The sequence below is a fragment of the Hemicordylus capensis genome, chromosome 5, assembly GCF_027244095.1.
Source record: "Hemicordylus capensis ecotype Gifberg chromosome 5, rHemCap1.1.pri, whole genome shotgun sequence".
Taxonomy (NCBI): domain Eukaryota; kingdom Metazoa; phylum Chordata; class Lepidosauria; order Squamata; family Cordylidae; genus Hemicordylus; species Hemicordylus capensis.
In genome coordinates this window covers 213,797,824-213,820,411 of record NC_069661.1, presented here as the reverse complement: position 1 = coordinate 213,820,411, position 22,588 = coordinate 213,797,824, and the positions used below count along the sequence as shown (strand labels likewise).

The 22,588-nt window shown below is 42.9% G+C and overlaps 1 protein-coding gene across 9 annotated transcripts in view; it reads left to right on the top strand.

Annotated features, from left to right (window-relative positions):
* The window catches only part of MEI1 (meiotic double-stranded break formation protein 1), an 88,129-nt gene that overhangs the window by 29,145 nt on the left and 36,396 nt on the right, over positions 1–22,588 (top strand). For 7 of the 9 annotated variants that reach the window (XR_008308243.1, XM_053254229.1, XM_053254226.1 and 4 more), the window contains exons 5-12: positions 1,069–1,174; positions 3,201–3,404; positions 4,087–4,217; positions 4,735–4,849; positions 9,096–9,212; positions 10,157–10,256; positions 14,443–14,577; positions 15,283–15,397. Coding sequence is in view for 8 of the 9 variants with exons in the window: in XM_053254229.1 (XP_053110204.1) it covers positions 1,069–1,174; positions 3,201–3,404; positions 4,087–4,217; positions 4,735–4,849; positions 9,096–9,212; positions 10,157–10,256; positions 14,443–14,577; positions 15,283–15,397 (1,023 nt within the window). In the remaining variant the exon portion in view is untranslated. The remainder of the gene's footprint in view (positions 1–1,068; positions 1,175–3,200; positions 3,405–4,086; positions 4,218–4,734; positions 4,850–9,095; positions 9,213–10,156; positions 10,257–14,442; positions 14,578–15,282; positions 15,398–22,588) is intronic. The other 2 variants (XM_053254227.1, XM_053254230.1) reach the window with 2 other exon arrangements.

The following is a 22,588-nucleotide window of genomic DNA, read 5'->3' as shown; positions in this document are numbered from 1 at the left end:
GAACTGTCCTGATGTGCAACAGTATCTAGGGTGCTGGCACACACATAGCAGCTCCAACCACCTGCCTTGCCTTGCACAGTACATGAGCCTCTATTTTTTCTACAGTAGTAGAAGATCCTCTTCTGCAAGGCTATTTTTCCTGTTCTTATGGAGACATGAAACTTCTAATCAACTTCAGCTGCCTAAAAGGTCCACTTTTTCAGATTTTTCTCTCTCAGATCCCTATGTTATCTCAGAATTGCAAGCTGCTATGAAGTACAGATGAATGGATGATATAAATAAATGGGATAGTATTCGCCTGTTCACTTCAGACCTGTGCACATTAAATTAAATGAATTGCATTTAATACAATCTGTCTTGACTGCTCCTCTGAACAGGTTCTTGTGCACAAATGTATTGTATACTGGTCCTCCATCAATATGTTAGTGCAGTTTCTGTAATTTCAGATCTCAAAAAGTGCTGATGTGATGAAATAACTGCATAAGTTTATGCAAGGAGCTTGCACCAAACTGGAATGTTTGACTTATTTTGTTAGTAGATTGTATCACTATATGGAAAACTGCTTTTGAAATTACCCTCGGTTTTAAAAACAGTTTACCATGTGGTATGGTGGGTGGTGTCAGCTTCTGTTTTGTGGGGGTTGGGGGGAAGAACAATTAAAGTCTCCTTAGGTTCAAGGAAGTGGTTTGACTATTCTTTGGATCCTGGTCATGGAAGTTGCAGTAGGACTGTATTTGTGGAGTGCTTGTTCACACAATACATTTCTCTGTGCAGTTCTTGTAACCTGGTCAAGATTGCATGGGTATTCTTTGCATGTGTTAATTGGTAGAAACAGAAGCAACAGAGAACATGTCATAAAATCAATTTAGGTGGTTCTGAGAAAGTGAAAACTCTTAATTTATTTTGCGGACAGTCTGCTTAACCTGTCCCTGTTCTAAACGTTAAAATTTGCGATAATGCCCTAACTGATGACTTGTTTTTTAAATTTATATTTATATTATTCAGGCACTTATACCCTACCATTCTATGATAAATCATACTTCTTTCTTTTCTCCCCCACTCCCATAGTTATGTAAGGTAGCCACTACAAGAGCCAGCTTACCCATGTTTGTTCTTCTGGGAAAGTTGGCAGATGCTATTCCAAATTTTACTGAGGTGTTAGTGTTTGAACACAGTGAGTATGAAACACAGCTATATAATGATGATATTGAGAACTCCTGGGAATGTGTGAGAGAAGCTGATTTTAAAAGTTTTAGCCTACTTTCTGAAGGTTTGAAGGCCTGTAAGATCACCATGTCCGGATGTGTATCCATGTATTCCCCTGTAATAAAGTTTGTGTTCACAGTTCAATGTAAACCAGATTCACAGCACATGGAAGAGGGTCCTAGGGGACCCAGGCTGAGGTGTCCCCGTCCCCCCATCTGCCCTCTTGTTTCAAGATGGTGGGCACTCGAAGTATAGGCAACATCCCTTTGTAAACCTGGTATTGACAGTTGAATACAAACCAAATTCACAGCACTTGGGTCCTAGGTAAACGTCATCATGTTGAAAAATGTGTGTGTGGTGGTAGTGGTGGCGGGGAGGGGGAGAAGTAGGCTCCATGAGTTCTACTTAGAATTACTTGTTTGAAATTTAAAACACAGTTGCCACATCAGCTTCTCCAGTATGGACTGACAAAGTGCAACTGAGGATTGGCCGGTGGAGTGGTCCCTTTTGGCAGTTGCATCATGTAGTTGGTGAAGCCCTCCTTCTTTCATTTCTTGCCATTTCCTAGTTGCACTGCTCCTACTCCTAGAAGCCTTTCAAAATGTAAAAATCTCACTGATCAGCTGTTAGAGAGAGGGAGAAAGGACTAGATTCAGCCCCCTCCCCATTAAATAGCTGATTTGTAGGATGTTAACTTCCAGTTTTTAAAAATCCAGCTGGTTGCACTTTGTTACATGCTCTTTTAAAATGTTCCTTTTGTAGCACAAAAATGCAAGTGTGGTAAATTTTTTAAAAGTCATTCAGTCCAGTTTCTTTCTTTACACCTCCTTTCTTTCACCTACCGCTGCACAAAGTCCTAAAGAGTGCCTTTCTGAACTCCACACAGGTTCTTGGTGATATCAAAGGAGAGGAGAACAGAAGTAAAGATGGTGTTGATTCAAGCTCAGCCTGAGGTGGCCAGATTTTAAAAAGCCAAATTCTGGCTTACGGCCCATTTGACTCACGAGTATACCCCTTAGGTTCTGGCAACCGCTATGTAAATTTAGGAGAGGGTGAAATATTGCTGTGCAGAGGGGGTGTTAACTTTCAAGGTGGGAGGAGAGATGAAGTATGTCCGGAGGATGTGACAGTAACACCTACTACACTACTTTCAGCAGAGTCTCTGTGAAATATGTTTACATGCAATTCCTATTGGGTTTAGTAAGACTTAATTCTAGGAAAATGCATAAGATTGCAGCCTAAACCTTCCCCCACCCCCTACCCCTACATTATTTTGTAGACTGCTTTGAGTGCCCTTTGCAGCAGGACAAAAATGGCCTATCAATTTAAATATAAGTAAACGAAAGAAGGCAGCACGAATCACAGAACTTACAGAGCAGGGACTGGGGGGAAAAGAGTGGTTTCTGTGTCTGTTCCTTGTTCTTGGACTGGTAGAGCAAATTCTTCTGTCACTTTAACAATTATCCCTCATTCCTTGCCTTAATGAAGCATAGAAGACTTGGATGGTGGATTCTGGAGAAAATTTGTAGCACAGCAACTCCGTCCTAACCCCTAAGGCACAAGTGCTAATAAAAATTAAATGAACATTAAGGAGCAAATGTACACACTTCTGGGTTAGGATTGGTATGACTGGCACAGCAGTGTGCTGCTGCCCACATTTTCATTTGCCATAGGGCTAGATATTTCAGGATTGTGGTTGAAATAAAGTACTATATTAGGTACTGCATTGAGCCACAGCATAATCCTGCATCTGACATTAAAACTGCAATGTTTCAGGAGCACTAAAGGTCCTAATGTGGAAAGTACCCCTGTATGCAGAGCTAATGAGTTTTCCAGAGATATGGACTCCTGAGGGATAATCCTATGTGGTCTAAAATTGGGGAAATGACTGCATTCCCCTCCTTAATGGCATCACTGAAGCCAGGCTATCATTCACTTTAACTAAATTATCAATTTTAATTCTTTACAATTGCCTTTTCCTGTTTTCTCTTTAGGTAACATGATGCAGCATCTGGCTGCAGGGTTGATATATCCCAATGAGAGCATAAAGGCTGCTGTATGTTATCTTTATGGCAAGCTGTACTCTGTCCCCAGTGCTGCAGAGAGACTATTGATGCATTTCATAGAGAGGCTGTGTTGCCTCTTTCTAACTACTCTGAAGAATGCCCAGACCAAGGAGCTGCAACTTAACTGCATGGGTAAGATGTTCAGTTAGAGGAACACAAGGCTTTGGGTGTTTTCACAAGTGTGGTTAACTGAGCCTTTTTTTCTGGGATGCTTCCTTTTTGAATGTTGTTCATGTGGTTAGGCAGTGGAAGAAAGCCATTTTAAAATTCAGTGTATATTGTCAGTGTAGAGATTTCATTTGTTTACAGATGGTGTGAGTCCATACAAATGCGTAAACTACTGTGGAGTGAGCTCCTTCACGATGGGGTAGTTTTGATCAACTGTATCATCCTGCCAAGTCAGGTCTATGGTATAGTAGTCATCTGTGTAACCATCTGTAGAAAATGCAAAGAGAGGTTTTTAACTTCCTTTTAAGAAATGGCCTTCGTTGTTTTACAAAACTAAAAGATAAGAGATTGGTATTGGTTTGTGTCACAAAAATGATTGATTCCTTCCATTACATTTGGTCACACAAGTGGCGGTTCATTAGAATCCTTTATAATGGTGAGGAACAAAGCCCTTTTGTTGTTCAAACTAAAAACCCAAATTAGAGCCTTGCTGCTGCTGCTGCTATTACTATTATACGGCCTGATGAGGAGTAAAAAATGGATAGAAACATAAGGACATTTTAGAAGTAAATGATGTGATGCTTAAATGTTTTATAATCCCTACTTGTTACAGTTGTTTGTTTTTCATCCTGTTCCTTTGTTGCAGGTTTGTTAAAGCAGCTGCTAAAATATGACAACTTTGTTTCAGTTATTATGAATAATTCAGGGAAAGGAGCAAATTCTGCAAGTCCAGAGTTGTTTGAGGGAGAGAGTCCATTACCTTTAGTGCTCAAGAAGGTAATTGCTGCTATGTTGCCTGTGTTCCTAATGTATGCTGGGCAAAAGCCAATTATTAAGTTAGTCACTGTTTTGAGTTGAATTAATTTAATGAATATTGAATTTATCTCCTTGGATTGTGTGCATATGCTGTATCCGTTCTAAATAGGAATGAGCAAATACAGTTGTGTTGAAGGAGAGCTTTAAAAGACCATGATGTGTCCAAATATATTGTGGGCAGGTTGGAAATGCTTTTTTCTGATTGTGTATGGGGGTGATTCCAATAATACATAAGATACGGCTAATTGCTACTCAGCCTCAGTGTGCACAGATATAATTTGGTTTATAAGCATTTATTTTTATTCTAAAGCTATTTTCACAGTAGTCTTGCAATAATGAAACTTATAAGCTTTATGAAAGAGGTTTTTAAAAATTATTGTTTCTGTCCTCATTCAGTAAATTCCTTATCCTAATGAAACTACCTGAAGTAGTTTAGTGCAATGATAATCCATTAATTCAATTTCTGATTTCCCCACAGCTGCTGTTGTCAAGGGATGAGATATTACAGGTAGCAAGTGCTCAGTGTATGGCTGCTGTACTGGTGCATTCGCCAACAAAATACGCTCCAGCCTTTATCCATGCAGATGTCCCAGGTAACAGAAATAACCAGACTGTGCTGTTATTTATTGCTTGTCACTCTGTGGGATATCATAAAGCTTGATTGATTGCCAAGGCATCTTTGGAACAGTTGTAGCAGACATCCTGTTGCATCCGCATTCATTAACAATACCTTAGGAATGAAGTGAACTATAAATTGTAACTAGGAAGAAATTTTTATGGTTGGCTTTCTAAGCCTTAGAGTCATATTCACATGCTCAAGCATACACCATAATTCTTATTTCAGGATCATTACACCCCTCCAAGCAACTACCTCATGTATTGCAATAGTCACACAAAGGGTGCTCAAAATACATTTGCACTGAAAAAACAAACTATTGCTTCCCCTCGCAAGCCACTTTCAGCAGGTTTGCAGTAGCTTGGTAAATCTATTGTTTGTTTGTTATAGTTGTACACTGCCCCAAGGCCCAAACCTCTGTCTCTGGCAGTTTACAGTAACAAAAAACAAATTAAAACATAAATTAAAACCTTAAAACAATTTAAAACCACAAGTCTTGTTAAAAAGCTTGGGTGAATAAACGTTGTCTTTAGAGACTTAAAAAGTTGTCAGATGTGGAGGCTCAATGCAGGTTGTGTTGTACTATGGGTAGATAGTGAAGCATATGTGCAGTGGAGGGGCAGTTCAAAACCAATAAACTTCAAGAGAGTTATTTATGCATCATATAGAAGAGACTTATCTTCTAGCCCAGGGATCCTCAACGTTGGGGCCCCAGATGTTCTTGGACTTCAACTCCCATAATCCCCAGGCCCAGTGGCCTTTGGCTGGGGATTATGGGAGTTGAAGTCCAAGAATATCTGGGGGCCCAACGTTGAGGATCCCTGTTCTAGCCCTTTTCAGTGGAGACAGCATCCCTGCCCTTTAGAACACATGCCGTAGTCTTTTGTTTGTGATGAGGATGAGGGCAGGCAAAGTGTATTTCTTCTCATTCCCATTTCTTGGGAATCACATTTTTCTTGATCTAGGTTGCTTCCATACTAGCTTGTTTCTCAATAATTGGCACCCTTTGTTCACCGACTTGTTGTCAGACTTTTGCATTCCTGTGTGTCCTATGATGTCCTCCAGTGTTTCTGGTTTGTGTCATTTTTGGGGTAATGAAATGTAATTGCTGCACCAACCTGTCCAGTGTGAACATGCAAAGCATTAGAGGCTTTTCAGTGTTCTTGTGCCTTTAATTAAACACTTCATGTTGGCAGGTTCAGCCCATAAATATTATAGGAGGAACTTATAGACAAGAAGCAGAAGACTACATTAAATGTCCTGTGGAATTTCCTTTTTAAATCTGCTTCCAGCCTCTGACGCACTAAAGGGCTCCATTGTGGAAGCAACCCTGCTGTTGGTTACCAACCCTACTGTTAGTAGTAGTTCACTGGTCTTAGAGAGGTTCCTGTTGCTGGCAATCTTGCTACTTTTGGAATAGCCATTCATTTTTACTTCTCTGTATGTCACCTTTTAAATCAGCAGTGATGGCAAAGACAGTTAAATGCTTGTTAATATAGTTTTGAAAACTTGCTGGCAGTAGAATGCCACTGAGTCATATCCAGTGCATCAGTATCTTATATAGGTGCTCCAGGTTGTGGAATAAATTCTGGAACTATGTTAGTGAACGTGCCTCTGAAACTGTTAATCCAGTTGTAATGAATGGCACTTTGTTGTGATAGAAAATTGTTCCCTGTCCCAAAGGGGCCCAAAATCTTAAAAGAAATGCAAGGGACACACTAGCAACAGCCAACAACCCTCCAGTTCACAATCTACAAGGTATCCTTTAGTATTTTTATCAGGAGGTACTAAATTACTGTTTGGGCTTGGTATTGCTGCCGACAGTGATTCTGCGGAGCAGTCCAGTCCTCTCAAGTTTTCTATTTGATTGGATTCCATACTCTCTTTGATATACAGAACTACACAATCTTCAATATGCTCCATTCTATTATTATTATTATTACAATTATATCCCGCTCTTCCTCCAAGGAGCCCAGAGCGGTGTACTACATACTTGAGTTTCTCTTTCACAACAACCCTGTGAAGTAGGCTAGGCTGAGAGAGAAGTGACTGGCCCAGAGTCACCCAGCTAGTATCATGGCTGAATGGCGATTTGAACTCGGGTCTCCCCGGTCCTAGTCCGGCACTCTAACCACTACACCACGCTGGTTCTCTATACAGTTCTATACAGTTTGTATCCAGATATAACCATATTCCATTGAGTCTTTGTGGTGATCCGGTATCCTTCACAATGTTGGTTATATGCCTGTGCAGTAGCCCCCACGGAAGGATTTGCAAGCTCCTTGAGGTACTCTGTAACCAGTGTTCCCTATAAGGCGTGTGCGTTTGCATGCTCTCACAATTTTTTTTTTAATGTCCGCTCAGTTAATTTTAGATCCCATTCAGGTTGAATCAGGAAGGCTCCATTCTGAATGCATGTATGCACACACTGCTTTGATATTGCCGCCCATAACAAAACTCAATCCGCACACAATTGGGGGGAAAATTAGCAGGTACACTGTCTGTAACTCCACCCTTTGCATGCCAAGCTTGCTCAATCTTCGGTGGCAGAGCACCCTTTTGCTCAATTCCTTCTCGACTGCTGTTGCATGTGCTTCCCTCAGGATTCGCACCTCAGTCGTGCTTGGTTCCTGAAAGGAAAAGATTCACGGTAGGGATGTAAATATTTTACATTCACATGGCCCCTTTTATGGGCCTCCGAACAGGTTTGAATGACCGGCTGGTTCAAAGGCGGGGGATACCTTTAAGGGCGGGGGAAGGTGCTCTTACCCCTCCTGCCGTGTTTCCCCTGCCGGCGCTACACTTTAAAAGCATCTGGCGCGGCGGCAGTGTACCTCCCTGCCGCCCCATGGACTGGATGTGACTGGAGGTACCCGACACACATGTTTAAGAGGTGTTCTTAGTGCTGTGGGATACTTCTCTCATCTGACAAACATGATCTCTGCCTACTGTCTTGGAGAGAACCATATTGTCTGAACTTACAAGATTTGCTTATCTTTTCCGAAGCAAAGTAGAAAATTATGTTTAAGGGCTGCTTTGTACGAACAAGTGTTATGTTCTCCAAGCCCGATACCACTGTCATTGGTTACCATCAACATCCATACCTTCCAACCATCAACAAAGTCACAGTCGGTATTGTCTACTTCCCTGGCTAAGACCTTGAAAGAGACTTTTAAAAAGCCTCATTATGTCTCCAAGGACGGACATCATAAATACCACAAGAAGAGTAAACACTGTGATGACAACTCCCAATCCCATGCTAAACATGGGACAACTTTGTTTATGTCGATCCTGACACTGTCAACTTGGACCCTAACCCTAACCCCCTCAGTCTCTTCAGTATTCTCTCACCTGGACTGCAAAAGTTTTCTTAAGGGATTCAACAACCTCTTCCCACTGACTAGAAAACCAATAAAACCTTGGAGCCTCTCTCTTCACCACAGTTGATCAGGAGCTGAGCAAAAGGGCGCTCTGCCACTGAAGAAACCAAGCATGCTTGGTGTGCAAAGGGCATAGCTACAGAGCACCTCAGGGAGCTTGAAAATCCTTCCGTGAGGGCTAGTGCACTGGCGCATAACCCATATTGTGAGTGATACTGGGTCACCAAAAGATCATCTTACAGGTAAGCAACCTGCTTTTTCTCTATTCCATCAAACTTCTTCTCGAGGCCTCGTTATAATCAAGCGCTCCAGTTCCTCCTACTTGGCTCAGAGGCTTCTGTCATTTTAAATATAAATGCCTATATATTGTGTCCTTTTCCAGATGTCGTTGAGGTATGCTTTCCCCACGGTGGCCTTTTGATCTGTGACTGGCTAATGTGCTATAACATGTTCATTTCCAAATTTTGCTTTATCTCCTTTTAGATTATTTGAAAAAATTATAGCCTCTAAAGTATGTATGTATGTATGCTTGCTTGCTTATTTATTTATTTATATAAATAAATAAATAAATAAATAAATAAAATTTTATATCCTGCTCTTCTTCCAAGGAGCCCAGAGCTGTGTACTACATACTTAGGTTTCTCCTCACAACAACCCTGTGATGTAGGTTAGGCTTAGTAGGTTTAAAGTTGTTTAGTAATTTCCCTGTAATGCTGTAGAGTTTTTAAAGTTAACCCTTACTATTTTTGTTTGTGTGTGTGTTTTGTATTCTTCTTCCTTTGGGAACATTTGTTTTGGGCTTGGCCAGTTCTAGGATGAATTTATATTTGTGCTTGTTTGCAGAATTTCTGTTTGAGTGTCTCTTTTGCACAAGTGAAATTCTCATCTGGTCGATTTATTGCTGCCTGCTGCTCCTGACTGAGGAACAGCTTTTCTTTTCGAAGTGCCACACTATCTATGGTAAATCACTATTCCGTATAGCTGGGCAGAATTTCTGCTGTGACATAATTTGACTTTCATGCATTTGTATGCTAAAATATCAGAATTCTCTAAATAATATTATTACCCCTGAACTGTAGTGACTGGGTTGTTTTTACTACTACTACTACTACTACTACTACTACTACTACTACTACTACTCATTACATATTTGTCTGGTGCCTGGAAACTATGATGCCTTGGTCAAGATCCTAATAAACACTAACTTCAATTTTTAGAAAAAAGCATTACGGTAGGTGCTAACTACTGTATCTAGCAATAGCCAAAGTTCTGAAGTATCCACCTTCTTTTGTGGATAGAAATGGCTTTGCTAAATTTCACATGGTATATTTTTGTTGGATAATAACTTCCTATATACTGTTACTAGTGTCAGCAGTCTATTCTTTTTGATGTTGTTCCAGAACATTTAGATTATTTTCCATTTTATTTGTAAGATTTTTTCTTTCATTCCTAAAGTCAAACCTAATTTGATCTATGAAGTTTTTTTATGTCTCTTCACAGCTGAGGCTATTAACCCCCTCTACAGAGCTTTATCAGAGCTCTGGTTGTCATTTTGGTCCTATACTAGCCTCTGAGCCTGTCTCTGCCGCACTGTTTTCTTCAAGGTGCAAAAGGTTCAAAATAATTATAGAAGCACCTCCAGATTCTAAGGGTTGTCCTATGGTGCGGGGCTAGTGCTTTAGGTCTTCTTTTTTAAAAAACTTATGGGGACAGTTAAGTACCTTTTTTTTTTTGCCAGTGATGATGAGCAGATCATTGTGCTTAGGTAGTCATATTTGTTGATATCAATCCCAATCACTATGTCCCGCTATTCTCCATCCTGCTAACTATTTGCCATCTATATAGGGGGAATCCCTTCCACTCCAATGGATTTTGACATTTTCTAAAACTAAACTTCATTCCAGGCATTGAACCTGTTTTAAGGAGTCTGAAAGAAGTATTCCGTCATAATAATGTTGAATTGAATAAGCAGGGACTTCTGCTTTTCACTGAAATCCTGAAACGGTAAGGGATTTCAGCCTTCCAGTTTATTCTCATGTCTTGAACATTTTTTTTAGAGAGGAATCAGCTTTCTCTTGTGTCTTCTTGGGGGAAGGTTTCAGGTAGAAGTGGTATGTCTAGATAATGTCCACAGCTTATTATGATACTCTCACCATTAACTTGCTTATTTTGGGTTGTTGCGAGGGATTTTTCGACCTGATTAACACTAGTTGATGTTGATCTCTGAAACATAAATATGGGAATCAGTTTAATGGAATTAGTTTATGCAAGCAACTAAGCATTCTGTTGTCTTTTTGGATGGGTGAAGGGTGCAGCTTAATGTGCAACATGCCTTTTTCGTAGTCTATGAATTACACAGCAGCTAGAGCTTGACCCAATCACAAATGAAATGGAGTTTTTACTATTCATCTTGTTCTCATACAGCATAGGACTTAGTTGTCTTAAAGACTGCTTGTTCCTGTATGGACCTGCATGACTCTTGAGAATGGCAGTGGAGGCCCTGTTCTCTGTTCTGCTGCTAAGGCAAACTTGGTTGACAGCTAACAGGCAAAGGGCCTTTTAAGTGGTTGTACCATGGAACTTGCTTCCTAAAGATGTTAGCCCAGCTCCCTCCTTCAACATCTACAATTGGAGATTAAAGGCATTCTTATTCTTATTTTATTTATTTATTTATTAAATTTATACCCTGCCCAAACTTACGTTTCTGGGCGGCTGGAGGAGGGTATCCTCAAATAGGTTTTTTCTCTCACTTGCTCTATCATCACCTTCAGATCCCCCCCGCCCAAGCTACCATTCCAGTCACATCCCCAGTTAGGTCCTGTCTCACTCCTGGGACCAGAGCTGCAATGGTGCTCCATTGCCTCCCCACTCAAAAAAACAAAACCAAAAAAAAAAGGGAAGAGAAGAGAAGAGAAGAAAAAAACAGAACAATAACAAATGGAAGAGAGTGCTAGTCTACTGGCTTGCTAACCACCGAAATAACTGGTGGCATGGCCACATGTTGGGAGGAACACCCCTTCTGGGTGTGGCCTCCCTGTCAGATGATCTGCCTCCATTCCCCAAATGGAGAGAAGAGGGCTCATTCACCAGCTGGCTAGATGCCCATAATACATGATGGCATGGCTGCATGTTAGGAGGATCTCCCCATGTCCCTGTTGGATGATCCACCCCCATTTCCAGATCAGGGGGACCAAACGTTTTGCCAAACAGCCTCAGGGTTGCGAACATGACAAAATATCACAGCAAAACATGAATGTGAGGAGAGTCCAAATTACTCTCCTACTCAAAGGTCTGTCTGAAGAAGAATTCTTCTTGGCCTTATTTACTCCTCTTCTGTTGTGAGTTTTTAAAATTGTCTTTTGTGTCTTTTAATTGTGATGTTATCTTATTTGTTTTGTAAGCCACTTTGGAATTTCAAATGAAAAGTGTGGAGGAATAACTTTCTGTCCCATCGTTTGCCACTACATATTGGAGGAACAGGTTTCTAATTCTCCTAACCTTTTGCCGCTGCCACCAAGTAGCCCTCTTTTTGTATGGCTGAGTCCACTGCAGCAGGCCTTCAAAAATTACCAAAACTCTAGTAGTGTGGAAAGGCTTTATAGGCGTGGAGTAGAGACACATAAACAAGCCTCTTATATAACCAGAAAGTTTATATTTATAAACTTCTATATAACCGGAAAGTTTACTTTTAGGGGAGGAAATTGGTTCAATTAAAACATTTCTTTTACAGAAAAGAATACAAACTCAAAACAGTTACTTTTACAGAGCAGGTCAGGGAAAAATAAAAAGCTGGAAAATTGCAATCACTATGTGGCTGTATACTGGTCCCTACTCAGAGTCCTCTGTACCTTCTTCTTTCAGCTTCTGGCTTGATGGGCTTGTTCTGGTTACAGCACAGGTCTGGAGCTCAATCCAGCTTGGCTCTTCCTTTTCTTCCAGTGATTTCAGCTAGGCTTCTCTCACAGCTTTTCATCTGCAGATGGACCAGCTGCACTACATACAGATTGTTCTTGTGGACTGCTCTCTTGGACTCCTCTGGACTCACTCTAGCAGACTTCCAGACTGATTTTTGCAATTTGCAGCTCTGATTTTCTCCAGCAATCTCTCTCTCAACTCCCTTAATCCTCTCAACTCCCTCAGTATAAACATCTTCCTGGCCCAACAGTTCCTCAGCCCAGCCAATCAGAACAAACAGGCGCACTAACCGCCCGGACCTTGGGGACCGGTCCGGTCCTCCAAGCCCGGGAGGGCCTCCAAATGGTTGGGGGGCCTTGGCAGCCACCCTGTGCCTGCCATGCCAAACCTCCAGTTTTTTTAAACTCCCCACCTTACCGTGGTCGAGGGGTGCCTGTGGGGGGAGGGGGGAAGGTAGCGGAGCAGTCTTTCTCCCTTTCCCCCCCTTTCCCTGGTGATGGAGAGACCAGAGGGACGCTAGCCATGTCCGTTCGGGCCAGTGTCTTTAACAAAGTGCGATGTGTGCCTGTGCAGTTTAGAGATCTTCACAAGCACGGGCTTGTGACGATCTCTAAACTGTGCAGGCACACCTTGCACTTTGTTAAAGACACTGGCCTGAATGAATGCAGCCAGCGTCCCTCCAATCTCTCCGCCGGGGGAGGGGGTGAGAAGCGAGAAAGACTGCTCCACTCCCCCCACACCCACAGGCGCACCTTGGCCGTGGTAAGGGGTGGGGAGTTTTTTAAAAAAAAGAGGTTTGGCGGAGCAGGCCCCCCAAAGGAGGTTTTGAGGGGACTCATGGGTAGGGTGGACTCGCGGCTGGGGTATCTGGGCGGTTCAGGCGACCAAATCATCTTGGTGCGTCCCTGAGAACAAACAAAAATTCCCTCCATTTAAAAAAATCTCTTTTCCTCCTACAAATCAACTATCAAACTGCTAAACCAAATGTGAAACTACAAAAAAGCAAGAATGAACATTTGACCCTGCACCTTCTCCATATATAGGGATTTGCAAGCACAGAAATCCTATTTACAATAATGCAGAGGTTTTAGGAATATTAATGCAATGAATAATTCATTCACAATACAAGGGCTATTTACAAAAAGAAGAGGTTTGGGAATATTAATACACTTTACAATAGAGGGGCTTATTTGCAGAAACCCAAGAGGTCTAGGCGTTGTTACATATAAATAAAATGTTGCCATTCATCTTGTTCTGAAATAACATAGCATACAATGTGATTATATCTCTGTAGACTTACTTTCAGAGGGCCTTTGAGGGGACTGAAGTTAAGTCAAAGGACAAAGCCTCATGAATGTGTGCTCACCCCATTAATAAAGTACAAGCTTGTGTTGCATGTATTTAAATAGATAGCTTTCATTGTCAGATCAGCATCTGTGGTTTTTTTGCCTTCAGGCATGGCAACATGCCCAGATATGTGCTCATGGCATTCCAACTGTTTTTTAAAATGGATATTTTGCCTGCTTGTTCAAAAACATGCAAGTTTTGACAGTCTTTTTTTTACTAGAGTTTTGTTCATGATGTAAAATGCCAGGGAGATAAGCCCCAAAATTCTTGTTGAAGGATCTGTGGACTGTTTCACATATCACACAGCGGCACATTCATTTGCCATCATATGTAGCAGGAAATCATGGTGCAGGTCTTGTATGATATATGCAACTTGAAATATGTGTGTGCATATAACAATTTTATATGTAATGTTCTGTGAATACCTGTAAAATATGTAATATATGTCTGTGTGTGCCTTACATTGATTCTAGTTTAAGCATCCATACATTTGGTTTCTAATCTACACAAAGGCTGTCTTCAGCAGCGTTGACATTGGAGATCAGCAGGCTTGCGCACGGACAAATGTTTTGCAGTGAAAGCCTTTATGATGTCCATATAGGTGGCATATTTCAGTTTGTTTCTCAGTACCAATTTCATCAATAATGTAACTGTAATGTAACTGTATCTTTGTAAGCCAACTTTGTAAGTGATTTGTAAGCCAAATCACCACTTATCAGTTAATATGTGAAATAACAGGGCACAGATAAGATTTTAATTTCGTATATCCCCCCCCACCTTTGGTCATGGACCATAGTAAATATACAAATGATTTCTGATATTAGTATGCTGATATTCAAAGTGATATAAAAATTATCTAACAAGTATCTAAAAACCTTTGTATTGGAGGCCGCAATTTAAGTAGTTGATCTATACTTCTTCTTTTCAGGCAGCCAGTAGAAATAAAATTATTTACAAATATTGGTATCTTTAAAGATGCCATTAATGTTCTTTTGGAAGCTGTAAGTTGCCCTGTTCTGGAAGTAGCAGCTGAAGGTGTAAAAGCTGTTGCTGCAATTTTGAGGTAAGCCGGAAAAGATTTGGTAAGCTTCTTTGAAGTGTGGTCTTATTTTGTACTTGGATGATACAGATCTGTACTCCTCCTTAGCTCTGTTTCAGCTTCTTTAATTTACTTTCAGCAGCTTTATTCCTTACAGGATGAACACTCCGGGCCAGCAGTATATGACCATTCCAGATCTTGAGTGTAATTTGGTGATATTTTTTGGGCCAAAGCAGTTGTTAAGGCAACAACAGTAGCTCTCTGTGTTAAACACAGCGCTGCTCCAATCACATAGAGAGAGGGAAGGGTGTGGTCTGTGTGCCTGAATTTTAATAGAAAGAGTGGTGCATGGATGATGGACACAGAACCTGGCTGTGGTTTACAGCTTACCTCTCCATTTTTTCTTGTCAGCCAAGTTCCAATATTGGAAGTGACCTTGGCTGGATGGAAAACACTTGGAGAGGAGGTGGGTCTGCTGTGGGGAAGTAAATGACAGGTATGGGAAGGTATCAGCAACTTTCACCTTTATGTCCTTCCTGCTAAAATTGTGCCCCAGCCCCTCTTTCTTTATGGTTGGGAAAGTTTCATACTTAAACACTTGGAACTGCCACCATCATGTCCAGTTTGACCTTGCACTCTTGTCTTTGCTGGCATCTTTCTCCGCTTTGGTTTGCCTCAAGGTTTTTTCCAAGTTAATTATCTGTCTTTTGCTGGCTCTTCTCGCCACAGAAAAGATCATGTGAACTTCCCACCAATACTATATGGAGAACTAGAGAAGCTGGTTGAAAGTGTACTGAAGCAGTGCAGTGATCTCCCACCACCGCTTCCTAATAAGAAGTTAATGGTTAGTTATTCTCTATTTCTTGCTTGTTCTGATTGGAGCATACTAGTGGGCCGTATGGATGATGCATGCACACTTTCCCCATGAAGGGTGATATTCTAGTGATCATTTGATTTCTTTTTCATTAAAGCCTTCCCCTTTGTGTTGGCAAACTTGTTGCTTTACTTGAGGCAGTTGAGTCCCTCTGTCTCCTTCTAATCTAGAGAACATTCTTTGCATTTTTAGATGTGTTTAGGACTGAATTTTCTCTCCTTCTCTGCCTGTCGGGGTTTGCCTGGACACTGAGAGGAGACTCCATCGGAGGAGGAGAAGCCCACCCCAGACTGAATCCCTGGGCCCGGTAACCACCCCACAGATCCTTCAGGGCTGGAGCAGCCAGAGCTGCTTATCCTCTCTTAAGAGTCCTGGTGCAGCATGGACTCAGTGCCCCCAGCAGGATTTCTGCCCCTTCCTCGGAGCCCCCTCCATTGCCCTCCAAGTCCATGGGAATGGAGGTGATAAACCAGGGCATAGTTCTAGCTCAGAAGGTGAAGTTCTTGCCTGGCTGCTGAGGGCCTCTCTCCTGATGGGCTTACTTGGGAGGAGGGGGAGGCCAGCTTGGGTACTTCCTCTGGAGTAGGGATTCAGCAAGGCGTGGAGTTTGCACTAGCTACATGAGCCCTCAATCAGCACTAGCCCTTCTTTTTGGAGCTCATGCCTCCAGCTTGCTCAGCATGACTTGGGTCTGAACACCACACCATATTTCTTCATTGACATTTCCAAACATAGCTAACTTGTTAATGTGTTTGAATGTAGGTATTTAAAAGACAGTAAAAATAACATAAACCTAAAGCATGTGTATTCAGCTAAGATTAAGAAAACATATATATGGCTAAATGTATGAATGTTTATTCTAGATTTGTAGAATAATCTAAAGTCAGCAGTAAAGGGATGTAATATTTTGCAAGTTCAGTTATTGTGTATATGTGTGCATGTTGAAGAACATCATCATTATTTACCAGCTACATAAAGAGTATAATAATCAAGAGGGGGAAAGTACTATTCATCCTCGGAATTACCAGTGTGAAACTTAGTGGAACAGTTAATCTGAAAAGTCTCTGATGAAGGATAAATTGAAATTCATCATTTCAAGAAAGTACAACACCCCAATAATTACATGCATTCTAGCTTTGCTAACCCATTTTGAAGAGTGGCAGCTTGATTCTATTCATATTTAATTGATTCAAGAATTTAATGGGATTTGTTTCCAGTAAATATGTGTAATCTTGCAGCCTTAATGCAACAGTATGCAAGTGCATAGGATGTACTTTGGTGATGCATGTTTATGTGGATAATACAATAATATTATACCAGAATTTCAGGCATTTGTGCTACTGTACATTATTAGTATCAAAGCATAATCTTTGTGTGGACCTTACAGATCTCTGTAGGGATCCATGGTCCCTCATAACCGGGTCTTCTGCACCTGCAGAGTAGGCCCGCGGAAGAATCTTTAGCTCAGTTTAGGCGCTCCAGCCCTTTAAGGTGTAGTGATATTGGAGCCTTCAAAGGGTGCCTATAGAACAGGCTGTAGAGTGCCTCCCTCTTCAGTTCCGTCTCATCTGCTGCTTGTGGTGCCTCAGGAAGGAACTGCTCCTGTTTTCCCTCATTCTTGTAAGAGATTTAAATACTTTTTATTTGATTTTTGGACTTTTGACTTGGACTGTTTTTGACTATTGTTTCTGCTTAATACTCTGGACTGTTTCTCAACTCAGATATTCTTACCTTGGATTGTTTCTGAACTTGGCTTGTTACTCGCTTTGGCTTAGGCATTCTATCTCTGATCTTTTGGGCTGACTTGGACCATACTTGGACTTAAGCTATGTCTGCCCCAAAGAATTTTAAATAATGTGCAACCTGTAAAGGTACTATGCCTTCCTCAGAGGGACATGCTGACTGTCTAATTTGTTTTGGGGACTCCCACAATGCTAGGGCCTGTCAGGTCTGTGTGTCTTTTTTAAAAAAGTCACGACTAAGCCGAGAACTTTGTCTAAAGGCATCTTGGTATGAAAATATCCTTTGCCTGGGGACGCCAAGCCTGCCATTGCCGCCAAAAACTGTGGCATCTAGCAGGTTGGCGCCGTCAGCCTTGACGCCTGCACTGTCAGCGTCCATGCCTTCAGGCTCGAATGGCACTTTTAAGAAGCCCATGGCATAAGCATGATCATCACCGTTCTTAGTCAGGAGAGCCCCACAAAAGGAAGGGAAAGCATGCTTCCTTGGTGTTAACCGCGGCAAAATCAGCTCTGACTGAGTTGGCCTTGGTGTCAGGCTTGGTGCCGAGAGTGCTAACCACGCTGTCAACAAGAACGCCCCTTTTGTGAGAACCTGCAACGTTGTTCTCCCCTTGACCCTTGTCTTTGATGACTGCTTCATCGGCTCCAGGACACCCAAGCTCCTATCCTTGGATGTCGATGGGATTGCCACCCATGGCACCAGCACACTTGACACCAACTCCACCAACATCGACTCATCTACCCTTGGCGCTGAGACATTTGACGGTGTTGACACCACACACTTCATCGGCGCTGGCTTGTGATTTGCCTTAGACGTTGTCGACGCCCTCGACCTCCATGCCGGCGTCAGTGCTGGTAATGACTTTGGATCCACATCGTCTGTCTCTAGTTCGTTTGACACCATCTTTGCCCATAATTATTTCTCAAACATCAACACCAATTCAATCACCCTCTGATCGATCACCTGAGCACCCAGTGGCACCTTCTTTGGATTTCCCGGCACGCCAAAGCCTGCTGTGGCAAGAGCTGGAACACCTCTTGGGATCTACGAATTCAACTCCATCGAAATTGACTCCATTGGGCTCTACCTTTAAAGGGTTCACCCAGTCACAAGGACTAGATACCCGAGGAACCTGAATCACCTATGCCAATACCCAAGTCGCTGACTGGTGCCTTGTCCACATCTATGCCACAATGTCCTTTGACTTTACCCTGGAGGGAGCGTTTTCATTTCTCAGCTTCCCATGCTCCTCATGACCCTATTACAGCTCCCCAGGGGCCTTTGTTTCACCACACCTCAGAATCAGAGAGCGCTTTCGTGCCTGTTCTTTATATAGCTCACCAGCTTTACCTTTTGATTTTGAGAAGTACAAAGTCTGGAAGACCATGCGTCTCAAGGGAGCTTTGCCAAATCCACTGAGTGTCCTTCCCTTGGATCCTTTTAAGAAGCCTGCTGTACCGCCTGTGCCTCCGAGGCCTTTCACGCTGCTGCCCAGGGCTCTGCCACCCATACCAGTGTTGCCGCCGGGGTTGACTGCTCCTGAGTTAACTTCCATTCCGGCTCGTCCCTTAACACTTACTTCTCCAATGAATCCTGGGCCAGTGTGCCCTCCATCTGTGCCAGCATCACCATCTTTCCCCTCGCAGCCTGCTCCTAGGGATCCTTCCCCTGAGGACTCTGACTCTGATAGGGAGTCCTCGTATGCCTCCGATCCCGAATCTGATGTGTCAGAGGTGCACCTGGGGACCTTGCCCAATGGCAATGTGGGCAATCAACTGTTGAACTCCTCACCTGAGGAAACCAAATCCTATCAGATGCAAGTTCAAGAAATGGCTAAGGCCTTGGGCCTTGAGATTCCCCCACCAGAGGTTGCGGTCATGGACCCCATGTACAGTTACCTATCTATCACATCTTTGGCACATCCCACCATTCTTCCAATGCTACCGTCCCTGATGGCGGCTTCTAAGGCTGCTTGGTTGGCCCTGGTAACATTTACTCTTCCATGTAAGAAACTGGAGAACCTGTATCAGGTCCAGGAGGCATCCTGCCCTTTCCTTTTCAAACACCCAGCGCCAACTCCCTAGTAGTGGATTGTGCGTTGCAATCCAAATCCGTGAGGAAACACTCGACCCCAGTATATAAAGAAGGTCGTAAGTTGGACTCCATAGCACGGAGGTTTTACTCTTTGGAATGGCTTTCGCTCAAGGGGGTGAACTACCTGGCCTGTTTGGCCAAATACCAACAATTGCTATGGGACAACATGAAAAATGAAGCAAGTGCTCTGCCTGAGCCCTTTAAGGGCAGGTTCCTCTAAAAAAAAGTGGATCTCATGAGGAAATGACTAAGTATGGCCAAACACCTGACTGAGACAGAATTGAAAGTACTGGCAGGATCCATTGTACTTTGCCGTCATGCCTGGCTCTGATCTACACCTCTGGAGCCAGGAATGAAGGAAAAGATAGAGAATCTCCCGTTTGACGGTGAAGGATTATTCTCAAAGGACACTGACAACACAATGGAAGAATTAAAAAGATCGCGCTATACTGCTAAGACCTTGGCACAGTCCCAGTCATCTTCTTACTATAAGAGACATTGTCCTACTTTCAAACAGAGGTACCAGCCTTGGCCTTCCCAAAATAGAGGTTACTGTTCTGGATCTAAGCAATATTCCAGGCGCCCCTTCCATCAGCGTCAGAAGGGCCAACAAAAAAACGAATCTCAGGAAAACCAAAGCAGTCATTTTAATGTTTCGGACCTGGAAGTATCTCTCCCTGTTTCTTCAGCAGGCATCCATCTAGCCCCTTTCCTACCTTCTTGGTGTCAAGTAACAACAGATGCCTGGGTGTTATGCATAGTGACCAATGGCTATTATACTGAATTTGACTCTCTACCTGCCCATGCGGGCATAAAATACACCCACACAACTCCTATCCTTGAAGAAGAGGTGTCTTCGCTGCTCCAAAAGAATGCCATAGAACCAGTTCCACCTTGCTCCATGCACACTGGGCTCTGTTCCAGTTATATCCAGGTCCCTAAACATGATGGTGGGCTCGGCCTCATCCTGGACTTGAGAGCTGAATAAATTTGTCTGGACTTCTAAATTTTGCATGATTTCTCTGCAGTCAATATTGCCACTGCTGTGGGAGGAAGAGTGGTTTGCATCTTTCAACTTAAAGGACTCTTAGTTTCACATCTCTATACATCCTCTGCACCACCAGTTCTTGCGCTTTTGTCTTGGCACTCAGGCCTACCAGTACAAGGTGCTCCCGTTCGACTTCAGTACCGCCCCAAAAGTTTTCACTAAGTGCATGGCGGCTGTCATTGCCTATCTCCATGTTCAAGGTGTATGTGTCTCTCTCTATCTGGATGTCTGGCTTTTTACGGTAAGGAAGAAATCAACTCTACTATTCAACCTGCAGCTTACTCCCTCTCTTCTGGCAGATCTGGGGCTCAGTGTCAATCTAATAAAATTGGTCCCCCAGCAAGTCTTCCAGTATATCAGTGTGATCCTGGATGCAGGCGAGAAACATGTGTACTTACCTGCAGAATGCATCCGGGCCATCTTCTCCATGGTGGTCACCTTCCAGTCTGCCCTGAGGCAATGGGTTTATTTCATCCAGCGCTTGTGGATTCATGTACAACGATCGTGGCAAATACAAGTTTGAGGATGAGGAGGCTCCAGCTCTGACTGCTGTCTGTCTTCCGGCCAAATCTAGACAGCCAGAAAAAGTGGTTAGCTGCCCCAGATAATATCCCACAAGACATACTTTGATGGTCGCTGCCTGACTCCCTGATGCAAGGAATTCCTTTTCAAATGTTAAACCCTACAGTACCGGTCGCTACTGAGGCTTCTGTGCAGGGTTGGAGTGCTCACTGTGGGACTCTGAAGTTGTGACACCTGTGGAACTCCCAGCAACTAGAACTCCTTATTTACCTTTTAGAGCTCCTGGCTGTTTTCCTAGCCTTTAAAGCATTTCTACCCACCATCCAAGGCCAAGTGGTTCAGATACATATTGATAACACTACGGCTATTGCCTGCCTGAACCACCAAGGGGGCACTGTGTCAATGTCCCTGAACAACCTTGCCCTACAACTGTGGGACTGGTGCTTACATTATGATATCCTTCCTATGGCCATCCATATCAAAGGAGAGGATAATGTTCTGGCTGAGACTCCCTTAGGCGGGCTACCTCCTTCTCTACTCTCCATAAGTGGGAGCTAAACAACGCTGTTCTGTCAAACCTTTTTGACTCATGGGGTGCACCCACTGTTGACCTGTTTGCCACTATGGACAATACTAAGTGCTCTCTGTTCTGTTCTAGAGCAGGCCTTGGCAAAGGATCACTAGGAGACGCTTTTCAACTGCATTGGAAGGGCAAGCTATATTATTCCCCCCCCCCTTTCCCATTGTTATCCAGGGTGGTAGGGAAGATCCTCCAAGAGCACACACAGTACATCCTAGTCTGCCCCTGGTGGCCCCGGCAACCTTGGTTCCCAGCTCTTCTTCAGCTATGCAAGGGGTCTTACCATCACCTCCCACCACGTCGGGATCTCCTCATAAGAGAAGGGGGCCAAGTCCTCCACCACGCTCTGAGGACCCTCTCGCTAACGGTGTGGAGGATGAAATTCTAGATGACATCCTTCCAGGGTTATAAACGATTGAAAAATTGTTTTAAATGGTTGCCCTGGTTCTCCAGGGTTTTTTAGCTGTTGAATTGTTTAATTGGTTTTATTCTGTTTTTAGAGTTCTGATTTTAACTGTTAATTGGTTTTAATTGTTTTTACCTTGTTGTAAACCATAAAAACTGGTTTACCTTGTAAACTGCCCTGAGCCACTTTGGAAGTGCGGTATATAAATCGAATGAATGAATGAATGAATGAATGAATGAATGAATGAGAGGCCTCTATGATAAGGTCCTACAAGTGCAAATGGAAGTGTTTCACATCCTACACGTCCTCGAAAGTTTTCGACCCTCTCAAGGCCTTGATACAGCAGACACTCCTCTGCCTCACCTATCTCAAAGGATTGGAACTTTCTAACATCTCCATTAAAGTTCACCTCACCGCCATTTCAGCACACCTCCAGGGCTGAGATGGCAAATCCGTCTTTGTCCATCCTGACACTTTCTAAAGGCAGTTAACAACTTATACCCTCTGGTGCAGGTGCCCATTGAGCCTTGAAGCCTCTCGCTTGTGCTGTCCACACTTACAGAGGCCCCCTTTGAACTGTTACTATCGTCTTCCATGAGATTGCTATGCCTGAACACCACCTTCCTAGTTGCCATCATATTGGCAAGGCGGGTCAGTGAACTCGTTGCACTATGGGCGGATTCTCTTTATACTGAATTCTATCCAGACAAGGTTATCCTCCATCCAGATCCTAACTTCCATCCTAAGGTTATATCAGACTTCCATATA